This window comes from Ornithorhynchus anatinus, chromosome 12 (genome assembly GCF_004115215.2).
Source record: "Ornithorhynchus anatinus isolate Pmale09 chromosome 12, mOrnAna1.pri.v4, whole genome shotgun sequence".
Lineage (NCBI taxonomy): Eukaryota > Metazoa > Chordata > Mammalia > Monotremata > Ornithorhynchidae > Ornithorhynchus > Ornithorhynchus anatinus.
In genome coordinates, this window is record NC_041739.1 from 59,571,277 (window position 1) to 59,582,966 (window position 11,690).

The 11,690-nt window shown below is 63.8% G+C and overlaps 1 protein-coding gene across 1 annotated transcript; it reads left to right on the forward strand.

Annotated features, from left to right (window-relative positions):
* The first annotated feature begins 2,765 nt into the window (after window positions 1–2,765).
* UCHL1 (ubiquitin C-terminal hydrolase L1) lies at window positions 2,766–11,158 on the forward strand. Its single transcript, XM_029076607.2, has 9 exons — window positions 2,766–2,859; window positions 3,075–3,086; window positions 4,156–4,284; window positions 7,333–7,483; window positions 8,327–8,412; window positions 8,964–9,011; window positions 9,651–9,720; window positions 10,126–10,184; window positions 10,701–11,158. The coding sequence occupies exons 1-9, from the start codon at window positions 2,827–2,829 to the stop codon at window positions 10,785–10,787; spliced, it is 675 nt and encodes a 224-aa protein (XP_028932440.1). The 5' UTR covers window positions 2,766–2,826; the 3' UTR covers window positions 10,788–11,158.
* Window positions 11,159–11,690: the final 532 nt, after the last annotated feature.

An 11,690-nucleotide genomic window follows, 5' to 3' on the forward strand; every position in this document is an offset into this window, starting at 1 on the left:
AAGCGCTTAACAAATACCGACATTATTATTATTATTATTATTATTCCCTTTCTGCCTCCCCACCCAAGGGCTGCAAATTTCTCCTACACCTGCGATTTCTCCTTCCAGTCCCCTGTGAGAGCTCTGCACGTCAACCCTCTGCCCTCCGAGAGCTTTCGGCCTTCCTGGGGAGGCGGTAGACTTAAAATGCGGAATAAAACATAGTTCAAAGAAGGCGGTGACAGCCGCAGCGATAATGTTGGTATCTGTTAAGCGCTTACTATGTGCAGAGCACCGTTCTAAGCGCTGGGGGACATACAGAGTCATCAGGTTGTCCCACGTGAGGCTCTCGGTCTTCATCCCCCTTTGACAGAGGAGGTCACCGAGGCCCAGAGAAGCCAAGCGACTGGCCCACAGTCACCCGGCTGACGAGTGGCGGAGCCGGGAGTCGAACCCACGACCTCTGGCTCCCAAGCCCGGCTCTTTCCACTGAGCCACGCTGCTTCTCTAAGGGCCGGGGGCTGAGTCTGATTCTCTCCCGGGGAATTCTTTGCACGCAGCAGGCCCTTGATTAATACTATTAAAACGACCAGAAGTGGCAGACGCTCAGTGGCTAAATAAATGAATAACAAATCCGAGAGGGCCGAGGCGTGGACACGACGGGGAAGGTGGGAGGATCGATCCGCGAGGGCCTCCTGGAAGAGGTGGTGTTTTAGGAGGTCTCTGAAGCGGGGGGGAGGGAGTGATCGGGTGAAGCGGAGAAATTTGGAGACGGGGGAAACACGGGCGAGGACAGAGTCCAGTATAGTGCTGGGCGAGTAGTAGGTTCCCGGCCCGGTGTTCATTCAGTCGTGTTTATTGAGCGCTCGCTATGTGCAGAGCACTGTACTAAGCGCTTGGAATGGGCAATTCGGCGACAGATAGAGACCATCGCTGCCCACCGACGGGCTCGCAGTCAGTGTTGGGGCCTTGGAGACAGTCCGGGGCCCGCAGGGTGGGCACGGCCCGCTGGACGAGGAGGCCACGGGGCACCGGGTGTGCCGTGGCCAGGGCGGAGTGGGCAGGCAGGAGGTTGGGGGGCTGGACGCTGGGCCAGACCGTGGCTCCACGGGGTAGGGGGATGGAGTTCCTTTTAATCATCTCTTTTAAGCGTGTACTATGTGCCAGGCAAGCAGCAGCGAGGCTCAGTGGAAAGAGCCCCGGCTTGGGAGTCCGAGGTCACGGGTTCGAATCCCGGCTCCGCCCCTCGTCAGCTGGGTGACTGTGGGCGAGCCACTTCACTTCTCTGGGCCTCAGTGCCCTCATCTGTCAAATGGGGATTACAAAGCGTGAGCCCCACGTGGGACAAGCTGATCCCCTCGTATCTCCCCCAGCGCTTAGGACAGTGCTCGGCACATAGTAAGCGCTTAACAAATATCAGAATTATTATTATTACTAAGCCCTGAGATCGATAGGAGCTAATCAGGTCGGACACAGTCCCTGTCCCACATGGAGCTCACAGTCTTGATTCCCATTTTATAGAGGAGGTAATGAAGGCATAGAGAAGTGAACAACAATGATGCTACTACTAATAATAATGTTGGTTTTTGTTAAGCGCTGACTATGTGCAGAGCACCGTTCTAAGCGCTGGGGGAGAGACAGGGTCATCAGGTTGTCCCACGTGAGGCTCCCAGTCTTCATCCCCATTTTAGAGATGAGGTCACCGAGGCCCAGAGAATAATAATGTTAATAAGAATAATGATGTTGGCGTTTGTTAAGCGCTTGCTAGGTGCAGAGCACTGTGCTAAGCGCTGGGGAAGAGACAGGGTCATCAAGTTGCCCCACGTGAGGCTCCCAGTCTTCATCCCCATTTTAGAGATGAGGCCACTGAGGCCCAGAGAATAAAATTGATTATAAGATAATGTTGGTATTGGTTAAGCGCTTGCTAGGTGCAGAGCCCTGTTCTAAGGGCTGGGGGAGAGACAGGGTCATCAGGTTGTCCCACGTGAGGCTCCCAGTCTTCATCCCCAATTTAGAGATGAGGCCACTGAGGCCCAGAGAATAAAATTGATTATAAGATAATGTTGGTATTGGTTAAGCGCTTGCTATGTGCAGAGCCCTGTTCTAAGGGCTGGGGGAGAGACAGGGTCATCAGGTTGCCCCCGTGAGGCTCCCAGTCTTCATCCCCAATTTAGAGATGAGGTCACTGAGGCCCAGAGAGGTTAATAATAATAATAAAAATAATAATGATGTTGGGATTTGTTAAGCGCTTACTACGTGGGGACAGAGCCAGGGTCATCAGGGTGTCCCCCGTGAGGCTCCCAGGGTTCATCCCCATTTGACAGATGAGGTCACTGAGGCCCAGAGAGGTTAATAATAATAATAATAATGTGGGGATTTGTTAAGCGCTTACTACGTGGGGACAGAGCCAGGGTCATCAGGGTGTCCCCCGTGAGGCTCCCAGTCTTCATCCCCATTTGACAGATGAGGTCACTGAGGCCCAGAGAGGATAATAATAATAACAACAACAATAATAATAATAATAACAGGGGTCTGCACCCAGTAAGCGCTTAACAAACAGCAACATCAGTATTAAATGCTCTGGGAAAAAGCGATGGATGGGGACGGAGGGCCTTTCGAGGGCCGCGTGCGGGCCCCCGGCCGGCCCGGGCTTCCCAGGCGCGTCCACGAGGGGGCGCGGCGGAGTCTCCCGGCGTGTCGGGCTTCCCCCCCCCCCCGCCCCGCCCCCGTGTTGGTCGGTCCCAGCTCCCCCCGCGGGCCGGGATGGTTCGGGCCGGCGCTATATAGCTCCGCCGCACGGGGGCGCCGCCCTGCCCTGCCCGTGCCGTTACACCGCCCGACGCCGACATGCAGCTGCAGCCCATGGAGATCAACCCCGAGGTGGGCAGGGCCCCGCCCGAAAGGACCCCCAACCGGCCCGGGAGGGGTCGGAGGACCAAGAGGATGAAGCTGGGGGCTGGAGGGGTGGGTGGCCGGGGAGAGGAGGCCGCGGCGGCCCGCCAGCGGGGAGCTGTCCGCCTCACCCTCGTGTCTGTCTCTCTCCGTGTCTCTTCCTTTCTCGGTTTGTCTCTTCCTCGCTCCTCCCACGGCGTCAGATGCTGAACAAAGTGAGTGGCGACCCCCCGCCCTAACTCCCGCCCCACCCCTCCCCTCCCAACCACCGGCCCGCGCCTCGAGGCCTGGGCCTGGGGATGCACGGGGAGGGGGGGGGGGGGTAATCCCTGGTGGTGGCTGGGGGCGGGTGGGGGGGGTCCCCATCCCCATCTCCATCCCCGTCCCCGTCTCCATCCTCATCCCCGTCCCCGTCTCCATCCTCATCCCCATCCCCGTCTCCATCCTCATCCCCACCCCCATCCCCGTCTCCATCCTCATCCCCATCCCCGTCTCCATCCTCATCCCCATCCCCACCCCGTCTCCATCCTCATCCCCACCCCCATCCCCGTCTCCATCCTCATCCCCATCCCCGTCTCCATCCCCATCCCCACCCCGTCTCCATCCTCATCCCCACCCCCATCCCCGTCTCCATCCTCATCCCCGTCCCCGTCTCCATCCTCATCCCCATCCCCGTCTCCATCCTCATCCCCACCCCGTCTCCATCCTCATCCCCATCCCCACCCCGTCTCCATCCTCATCCCCGTCTCCATCCCCATCCCCATCCTCATCCCCATCCCCGTCTCCATCCTCATCCCCATCCCCACCCCGTCTCCATCCTCATCCCCACCCCCATCCCCATCCCCATCCCCATCCTCATCCCCATCCCCGTCTCCATCCTCATCCCCATCCCCACCCCGTCTCCATCCTCATCCCCACCCCCATCCCCGTCTCCATCCTCATCCCCATCCCCATCCTCATCCCCATCCCCGTCTCCATCCTCATCCCCACCCCCGTCTCCATCCTCATCCGTCTCCATCCCCATCCCCATCCCACCCCCCCCCCCCCCCGGGGCGGTGCCGCAGAGCGGGCCTGGGCGCGGTTGGTCCTGCTGGGCCGAGCGTTGTGCTGCGTCATGGGCGGGGCTCGGGGGGAAGGGGCTGGGGGCCGTGTCCCCCCCCCCCCCCGCCCCTCCCCGCCGCTCCTCCTCCTCCTCCTCCTCCTCCTCCTCCTCCTCCTCCTCCTCCCCCCGGGGCCGAGGGCGGGCGGGAGGGCGGGTGCGCGCGGCCGCTGTCCTCCCCGCAGGTGCTGAGCCGGCTCGGGGTGGCGGGCGGCTGGCGCTTCGTGGACGTGCTGGGGCTGGAGGAGGAGGCCCTGGGCTCGGTGCCCGGCCCGGCCTGCGCCCTGCTGCTGCTCTTCCCGCTCACCGCCCAGGTACCCGCGCCGGGACCCCCTCCCTCCCCCCACCCCGGCCTGCACGGTGGACCCCCTTCATCCCTTCCCCCCCCCCTCCACGCCGGCCGGGGGTCCCCCGCCTGGCTCCCGCCCCTGACTGGGTGCGGAGCGCTCCTAATAATGATCATAATAGTGTTGGTATCCGTTAAGCGCTTCCGACGTGCAGAGCACTGTTCTAAGCGCTGGGGGACACCCGGGGGAATCAGGTCGTCCCACGTGGGGCTCGCGGTCTTCATCCCCATTTTCCAGAGGAGGGAACCGAGGCCCAGAGGAGTGAAGGGACTCGCCCGCCCGGCCGACGAGGGGCAGAGCCGGGATTGGACCTCATGAGCCCCGACGCCAAAGCCACGATGGCCTTTCTTAAACCCCGGGGAATCGGCCTCCGGCCCACCCTCTGAGTCCCCTTGACGAGGGCACCGAGAGGTCGTCACGGTGGTATATTTGTGAAGCGCTCCCCCTGTGCTGAGCGCCGGGGGAGATCCGGGGTCCTCGGGTCGTCCCAGGCGAGGCTCGCCGTCCCCATTGGACGGATGAGGTCGCTGAGGCCCAGAGAAGTGAAGGGCCGGGCCCGCAGTCACGCGGCTGACGAGGATTCGAACCCGTGACCTCCGACTCCCAAGCCCGGGCTCCTGCCGCCGAGCCACGCCGGCTGGCCCGAGGTCACCCGGCGGGCAGGCGGCGGGGCCGGGATCGGAACCCGCATCCTCCCTTGCCGCTTCCGCCCTTGGTCCCCCGCGTCTCTGAGAAGCAGCGGGGCTCGGGAGGCGGAGGTCATGGGTTCGAATCCCGGCTCTGCCACCCGGCGGCAGCCGTGGGACTGTGGGCAAATCACTTCCCTTCTCTGGGCCTCCGTTCCCTCGTCTGTCAAATGGGGATGAAGGCTGAGCCTCACGTGGAGCAATCTGATGACCCTGGATCTGCCCCGGCGCTCAGAACAGTGCTCTGCACCTGGTGAGCGCTTAACGGATCCCAACATTATTATTATTATTATTATTATTATCTCTGGGAGACGTTGGCTTCCACGGAGACGAAGGACAGTAAACACATCTCCTCCTTTCGTTCCTTCATTCGATAGTGCTTACCGTGCGCCCAGCGCTGGACCGAGCGCTCGGAATGGACGATTCGGCAACAGATAGAGACCGTCCCTGCCCAAGGCGGGCTCACAGTCTCGCCACCCCCCTGGACCGTGGTCCAGGGGTCTACGCAGAAGCCCCCACGCTCCTCTTACCTCCCGAGCCGTCCTTGGTGTGGAGAGGGGCGGCCTCCGCCTCCAGAGGCTGCCACTCCCCCCTTCCTGAGGGACCACCCTCAGGGTCCTATCAATCGATGATGGTGTTCAGTGAGTGCTCGGTGTGTGCGGACTACTGAACTGAGTGCTTGGGAGAGTAATACCGATAATAAGTACGGTAGAACGGTTGTACAGTTGTACGGTATACGCTCGTACGGTATGATAGGGTCGACAGACCCGTACGCTGCCCTCTGCGAGCCACCTGGCGTGAGGTGCAGCTGCTTCTGCTTTGCCATCCTTAGGCAGCCCCAGGATGAGCGGGGAGCTAGAGGAAGCGGCCCCAAGCAGCCCCCTATCCTGCTCTCTGGGGAGAAGATCATCCCGGGGGAGTGGGCTTGGCTGCAGGGAGCTCGGCCCTCGCCCCGAAGCCGCTCCCATTCCGGGGGCCGGGACTTGAGCCCGAGTGCCACCGTGCCCACGTCCCGCTGCCAAGCGTGGAGTCGTTAGGTTCTGGCGGGAGCTGCTGGGAAGTTGGGAACCGCTGCGTGGCCTAGCACCGGGCTCCCGGTGACTCTGGGGGGGGGGGGGGGGTCCGTGTCGCTGACCCCGGGGCTCCCCTGGCCTCCGCAGAAATCCAGCTACAGGAGGTCAGTGCGGGCTCCGCCGTGACGCTGCCAGGTTAGCTCTTTTGGAAAACAGTGTGCCACTGCCCAGGGCAGATGGGGTCCGGCTGGGGGCGAGAGGGGGAGGTGCAGAAGGTGGATCCTGTCCGGCGGGTGGACTAGCCCACAGGCCTCCCTTCGTTCATTCGATAGTATTTATCGAGCGCTTCCCATGTGCGGAGCACTGTGCCGAGGGCTCGGAATGGACGATTCGGGCAACGGCTAGAGACGATCCCTGCCCGTTAGGCCGGTCCTGGCCTACCAAGGAGGGGCAGGCGTCCGGCGGACGTCCAGCTGGCCGAGTCCCAGCCTGCTGGGAACTTGCCTCGGCAGGGTCGCGCCACCCGACGCGGACTCAGCACTGAGCCAAGGCCCAGCCCACCTCCCTTCTTCACATCGGAGCCGCCCTGCCGTGGGACGGCCGTCCCACGGGGCAGTCTGGCAGGCCCGGCTCTCAGTGGGGGTTCCGGCTGCCTCCTGGGCTACAGATCTCAAAATACCAATAATAATAACGTCGGGATTTGTTAAGCGCTTACTGCGGGCAGAGCACCGTTCTAAGCGCTGGGGTAGACACGGGGGAATCAGGTCGTCCCACGAGGGGCTCACGGTCTTCATCCCCATTTTCCAGATGAGGTCACTGAGGCCCAGAGAAGCGAAGTGACTCGCCCGCAGTCACCCAGCTGACGAGTGGCAGAGTCGGGATTCGAACCCATGACCTCTGACTCCAAAGCCCGTGGCTCTTTCCACTGAGCCACGCTGTGAGATTTCCCCCTCCCACCCACCCACCCACCCACCCCAGCTTCACTTCTGCTCCAGAGAGGCCCAAGGGCTCATCCGGGAAGGTGGAGCCGGCAGACACCCAGCCCCGACGTTCGGGCCTTAACGATTTCCATTCCCCCAGTCTCCCTCTTGCCTGCGTGTCGCGGCGCCTCCGGGGGCCGAGAGGCTGCAGCGATCTCGACCAGGGCCTGGGCTCCCGGCCAGAGGGCACCGCATTGCAGCAGCTGCAGCAGTAGCGCGGGGAGGGGGTACCGGGCCGGGGCTGGGCCCCGGGCCCCCGGGGGCTTTGGTCTGGTTTCGCCGGGCCGCCCGGCCTCCGCCCGCCACATCCCGACCGTGTCTCCCGTGTGGCCCCAGCACGAGAGCTTCCGGAAAAAGCAGATCGAGGAGCTGAAGGCGCAGGAGGTCAGCCCCAAAGTGTACTTCATGAAGCAGACCGTCGGCAACTCCTGCGGCACCGTCGGCCTCATCCACGCCGTCGCCAACAACCAGGACAAGCTGGGATTCGGTGAGCCGCCCTAGGGACGTGGGGAAAGCCCCTTGGTGGTGGGCCGTGGCTGGGGGCTTCCGGAGAGGGATCCGGGATCCCTCCTCGAGGGCGAGATCCTCTCCGCACTGTCCGTGTCGGGCAGGGGTCCTCGCCGTGATGGGCGTGAGAAGCCCCGTGGCAGTGGAGCCGGTCCGGGCCCCCCCCCCCGGACCGTGAGGCCTCCAGCTCTCTCTCCTCGCGGAAAAGCTCCTCGGAAAAAAAAAAAAGCAGACATTCGGAGAGGGGGCTCTGGGGCTGGCGAGTGGGGGGGGGGGGGGGTAAGGCCCAGCTACGGCTAGACCGGGCCCCGTTGGCGGACGCGGGGGAGGAGGAGAAGGGAGAAAACAGATGCTCTCCCAGGCGGGTACAGCCTCCGTCCCGGTTACCGTGGTAACGGAAGCTGGAGCGAGATCTGGCCGCTGATTGATACCGGGTGAAGGGCTCCCGCTGCCTCGCTCGTACCGCCCGGGCCCTGGGCCTCAGATCGGAGCTGGAGTCCTGCTGGGCCTTCCTTCGAGAAGCAGAGAACCGAGAGAATCCCCGGACCTCTCCAGGCCGGCCGCTCTCTGACCTGGGTGGACTGAGCGGGACCCAGGCCGACGGAGGGCAGAGCTCCACCCACCTGGTGACCGGCACTCTCGGCAGCTCCTACGTCCGGGAGAGGGGCTGGGGTTTGATGGATGGGCCCAAACCCAGGCCGTCCGGCTCGCCCTTCGCCGGCTGAACCTTCTCCCGGCCAGAGAAACGGGCGGACCCGGAGCTGGGCCGCACTCCAGCTCTCCCTGGGGTAAGTGCAAGCACGTCTCCCCGCCACCCTTCCAGATGACGGCTCCGTCTTGAAACAGTTCCTGTCCGAGACGGCCCAGCTATCTCCTGAGGACCGAGCCAAGTGCTTCGAGAAGAATCAGGTAGCGTCGTGGTCTAGGGTGCCGTCTCTGGTGTGTACGTGTCGTGTGTCTGTCTCTGTATGACCGGGGCATGGGAGGGAAGCAGCCAGGGCGGGGCTCCTGCAGTCCAAGACAAGGCTGATGCAGGCAAACCCCTGCAGTGGGAACAGGAAGAATAGGCAGGATCGCTAATATCCACGGTAAGGCCGAAATGCCCACCACATCCCGACTGTGTCCCCTCTGTGGCACGAGAGCTTCGGAAAAAGCAGATCGAGGAGCCGAAGGCGCGGGAGGTGGAATTTGTAAACCGAGGGGCAGGGGTTCAAAGTGGAGGGATGATGAATGTCCTGATCAGGGGCGGGGGGGCGGGAATGAGACGAGGGCTCGAACCGGGGCCAGGGTCGAGGTGGGCGGAGGAAGGGGGTGATCCAGGACAGGTTGTGGACAAAACATTGGGTGGGCTTGGAGGGGGACTGAGGGGAGAGGCCGACACGAGTCAGAAGTGCCGGATTGCCGGTAGCCATACCGACCGGGGCAGGGAACGCTTCACCCTCCTTCTCCTCTCTCCGCAGGCCATCCAGGCAGCTCATGATGCCATAGCACAGGAGGGCCAATGCCGGGTAAGCTGGCTGGGCAGGGGTGGGCGGGTGGGCAGACGAGGGGCCGACAGCTGATTCCCAATTCCCCTGTCGTGGGGGTCGGCGACCCGCTCCCTGGTGCAGGTGCGGCTGCTGGGGCTAGCGACGCCGCGTTGAGTCCGGGCCCAGGCGGCCCCGGGCCGGGGAGCCCGGACCGTCCTCACGGCGGCTCAGTTCCCGCCCCGTCTGTCCATCTGCCAGTCAGTCAGGTCTCCGGGAAGCTCCCATGCCAGCTCTGGCTGCGGGCATAAACCTTCCCTCTGAGGGGTGGTGAGGATACTGTCGGTATCGGTGACGTGCTTACTAGGGGCCGGGCACCGTTCTAAGCGCTGGGGGTAGATACCCGCTGATCAGCTGGTCCCACACGGGGCTCAGAGTCTTCATCCCCATTTGACAGATGAGCTTACTGAGGCACGGAGAAGTGAAGTGACTTGCCCAAGGTCACCGAGCTGACGAGCGGCGGGTAGGGACCCCTCTTGGCCAGACCGAGGGTGCCACCTCTTCTCTCTCCCACTCCCCTCCACCCCCACACACCGACCGGCCCAGGAGCCTCCGAGCCCGGGCCCCGCAGGGGCTGAGTCCCAATGATGCCCGCCCGCTCTGCTCCTTCCCTGTCCCCAGGTAGACGAGGCCAAAGGGACCTTCCACTTCATCCTGTTCAACCACGTGGACGGCCATCTGTATGAGCTGGGTAGGTTGATGCCCCTGGTCCGGCGGGTCCCACCCCGGACCGCCCCGACCACCCCTGCCCACTCAACGGAGCCCGGCCTGGAGGAGTCCCAGAGGGAATTGGGAGCCTTTGCCGGCCAGGCGAGGAGAGGAGGACCAGCTGGGGGCCGAGGCCAGGCCTGGCCGGGACTCCCGGAGCCGCACCTTGTCCTCCCTCCTCCCTTTGCCCAGGTCGGGGGCCGTGCCAGCCAGCAAAGCCTCGATTCTTGCCTCCGTGCCCTCGCCAGTGCTCCTTCGGGAGCCGGGCCAGGCACTGAGGGGACACCCAGGCATCGCGGGGTGGGGGGCGGCCCACAGAGGTAGGGGCAAGGTCGGGGGGTGGGTTGGGAGGTGGGGGCGGGGGGAGTTGCTTATTCTCATTTTCTAGATGGCCGCATGCCCTTCCCGGTGAACCACGGTTCCAGCTCTGCCGACTCGTTGCTCAAGGTGTGTGGACTTGGCGGGGGGAGCGGGATCTAAGTCTGTGCGGGGTTGGGGGGGTGGGGGGGAGGAACCTCCAAAGGGCACCTCCTGTCCTGCTCGGCTGCCTGCAATGGGGCCCGGGGTGCTCCAGCAGCCTCGGTCACCCTGAGGTCAGCTGGAATCGCTACCGGGGCGGGAGCCGGAGCAAACCTTTTGTCCCGTCTGTCGGGCTATCGCCATTTCCCTGCCACAGCCTGTCCACACCCCCCCCGGCCCCTAGAGCCACCCCTCCGCTCCATTCCCGGGCCGCCCCAGGCTCGCTGGAGCCGGGACCTTGGCCTCAGGATCCAGTTCTGGAGGGCACAGTTACCGCAGAGCATCACTCCGCACCCTCTCCCCTCCATCGGGAGCTGGGTTCTTGATCTTGGCCGACGGGCTGGTTGGGCCCGAGGCAGGTCCACGCCTCCCTCCTGGGCTTGGAAGGGGGAGGGGACAGAGCCCAGCGGGGACCGGGCACTGATGGCGGCCTACTCTGTGCAGGGTGCGGCTAAGATCTGCCGGCAGTTCACGGAGCGGGAGAAAGGAGACGTTCGCTTCTCGGCCGTCGCCCTGTGCAAGTCGGCCTGAAGGGGTGTGGGAGGGCTCACCCCGGCCTCCCTTACCCCCAGGCCCCCGTCCTCCCCCTCCAACGAAGCACACCAACTCCTCGTGCAGTCCGAACGCTTGCGCCTTCAACACGCCGCTCTCACTGCCCCTCCCCCCGGCCCTGCTCTCGGCCCCCCCAGCTCTGCAGCAGCAGGGTGGGCTCCCCTCCCCTCACCCACCCTCTCCCCCCCCCCAAACCGTGGGGGCTCGGGGCCGCATCCGCCCCAGAGCCCACCTCCGGAGCCGCAGAGCCGCCTTCGGCCTGGCTCGCTGAGTCCGTGTCGCCGTTCGCCTTGGCTTGTGGTCTAACTGTACTGCCCAGGGAGAAATAAAGTTACTCTTAGAAAAGCAAAGCGGGCACCCCGGGGGTGCTGCCGCCTTGGCCTTGACTAACTCTTCCGGGCAGGGTGGGGCACGGGCCTCGCGAGGCAAGGATGGAGGGTGGATGATCCCTCTTGGCCCAGGCCAAGAGAATTAAGGGTGTTGGAGAGTCTGTGCTGTGGTTACCGGTGCAAGAGACAGGAATGTCAGGATGGCGGGAGGGGCGGGGTCGAGGGGTCCGCACTGGATCAATGGAGGAGAGTCGGGACCCCAGTGTTCGGTAGGTAATAGGTTATTAACAAACACCACTGAATTATTATCAGTGGAGGGTTCAGGCTGAGTCACGGGAGCGTGAGTCAGGGATGGAGAGGGGAGAGTGGAGGGCGAGGGGGTGGTTCGGCCCCGACCAGGAGGCCATCTAGCTCATAGTTCCCGCGGCCATCCCGGTGGCCCAGTTGGCACAGCGTCTTTGCCGGGCCCGAGCCGACCGCTGCCCGGGAGCCAATTCTCTGGGTGACTCATGTCTTGAACAGAAATCTGTCCTCGGACTCTACCGCTGGGCTG

What these genes read in the sequence shown, in the direction of transcription:
- UCHL1 (XM_029076607.2), top strand. Translation starts at nt 2,827, where the DNA reads ATGCAGCTGCAGCCCATGGAGATCAACCCCGAG. An exon ending in CACAGGAGGGCCAATGCCGG is followed by an intron (nt 9,012 to 9,650) that starts GTAAGCTGGCTG and finishes CCCTGTCCCCAG; the next exon opens with GTAGACGAGGCCAAAGGGAC. An exon ending in CGGCCATCTGTATGAGCTGG is followed by an intron (nt 9,721 to 10,125) that starts GTAGGTTGATGC and finishes CTCATTTTCTAG; the next exon opens with ATGGCCGCATGCCCTTCCCG.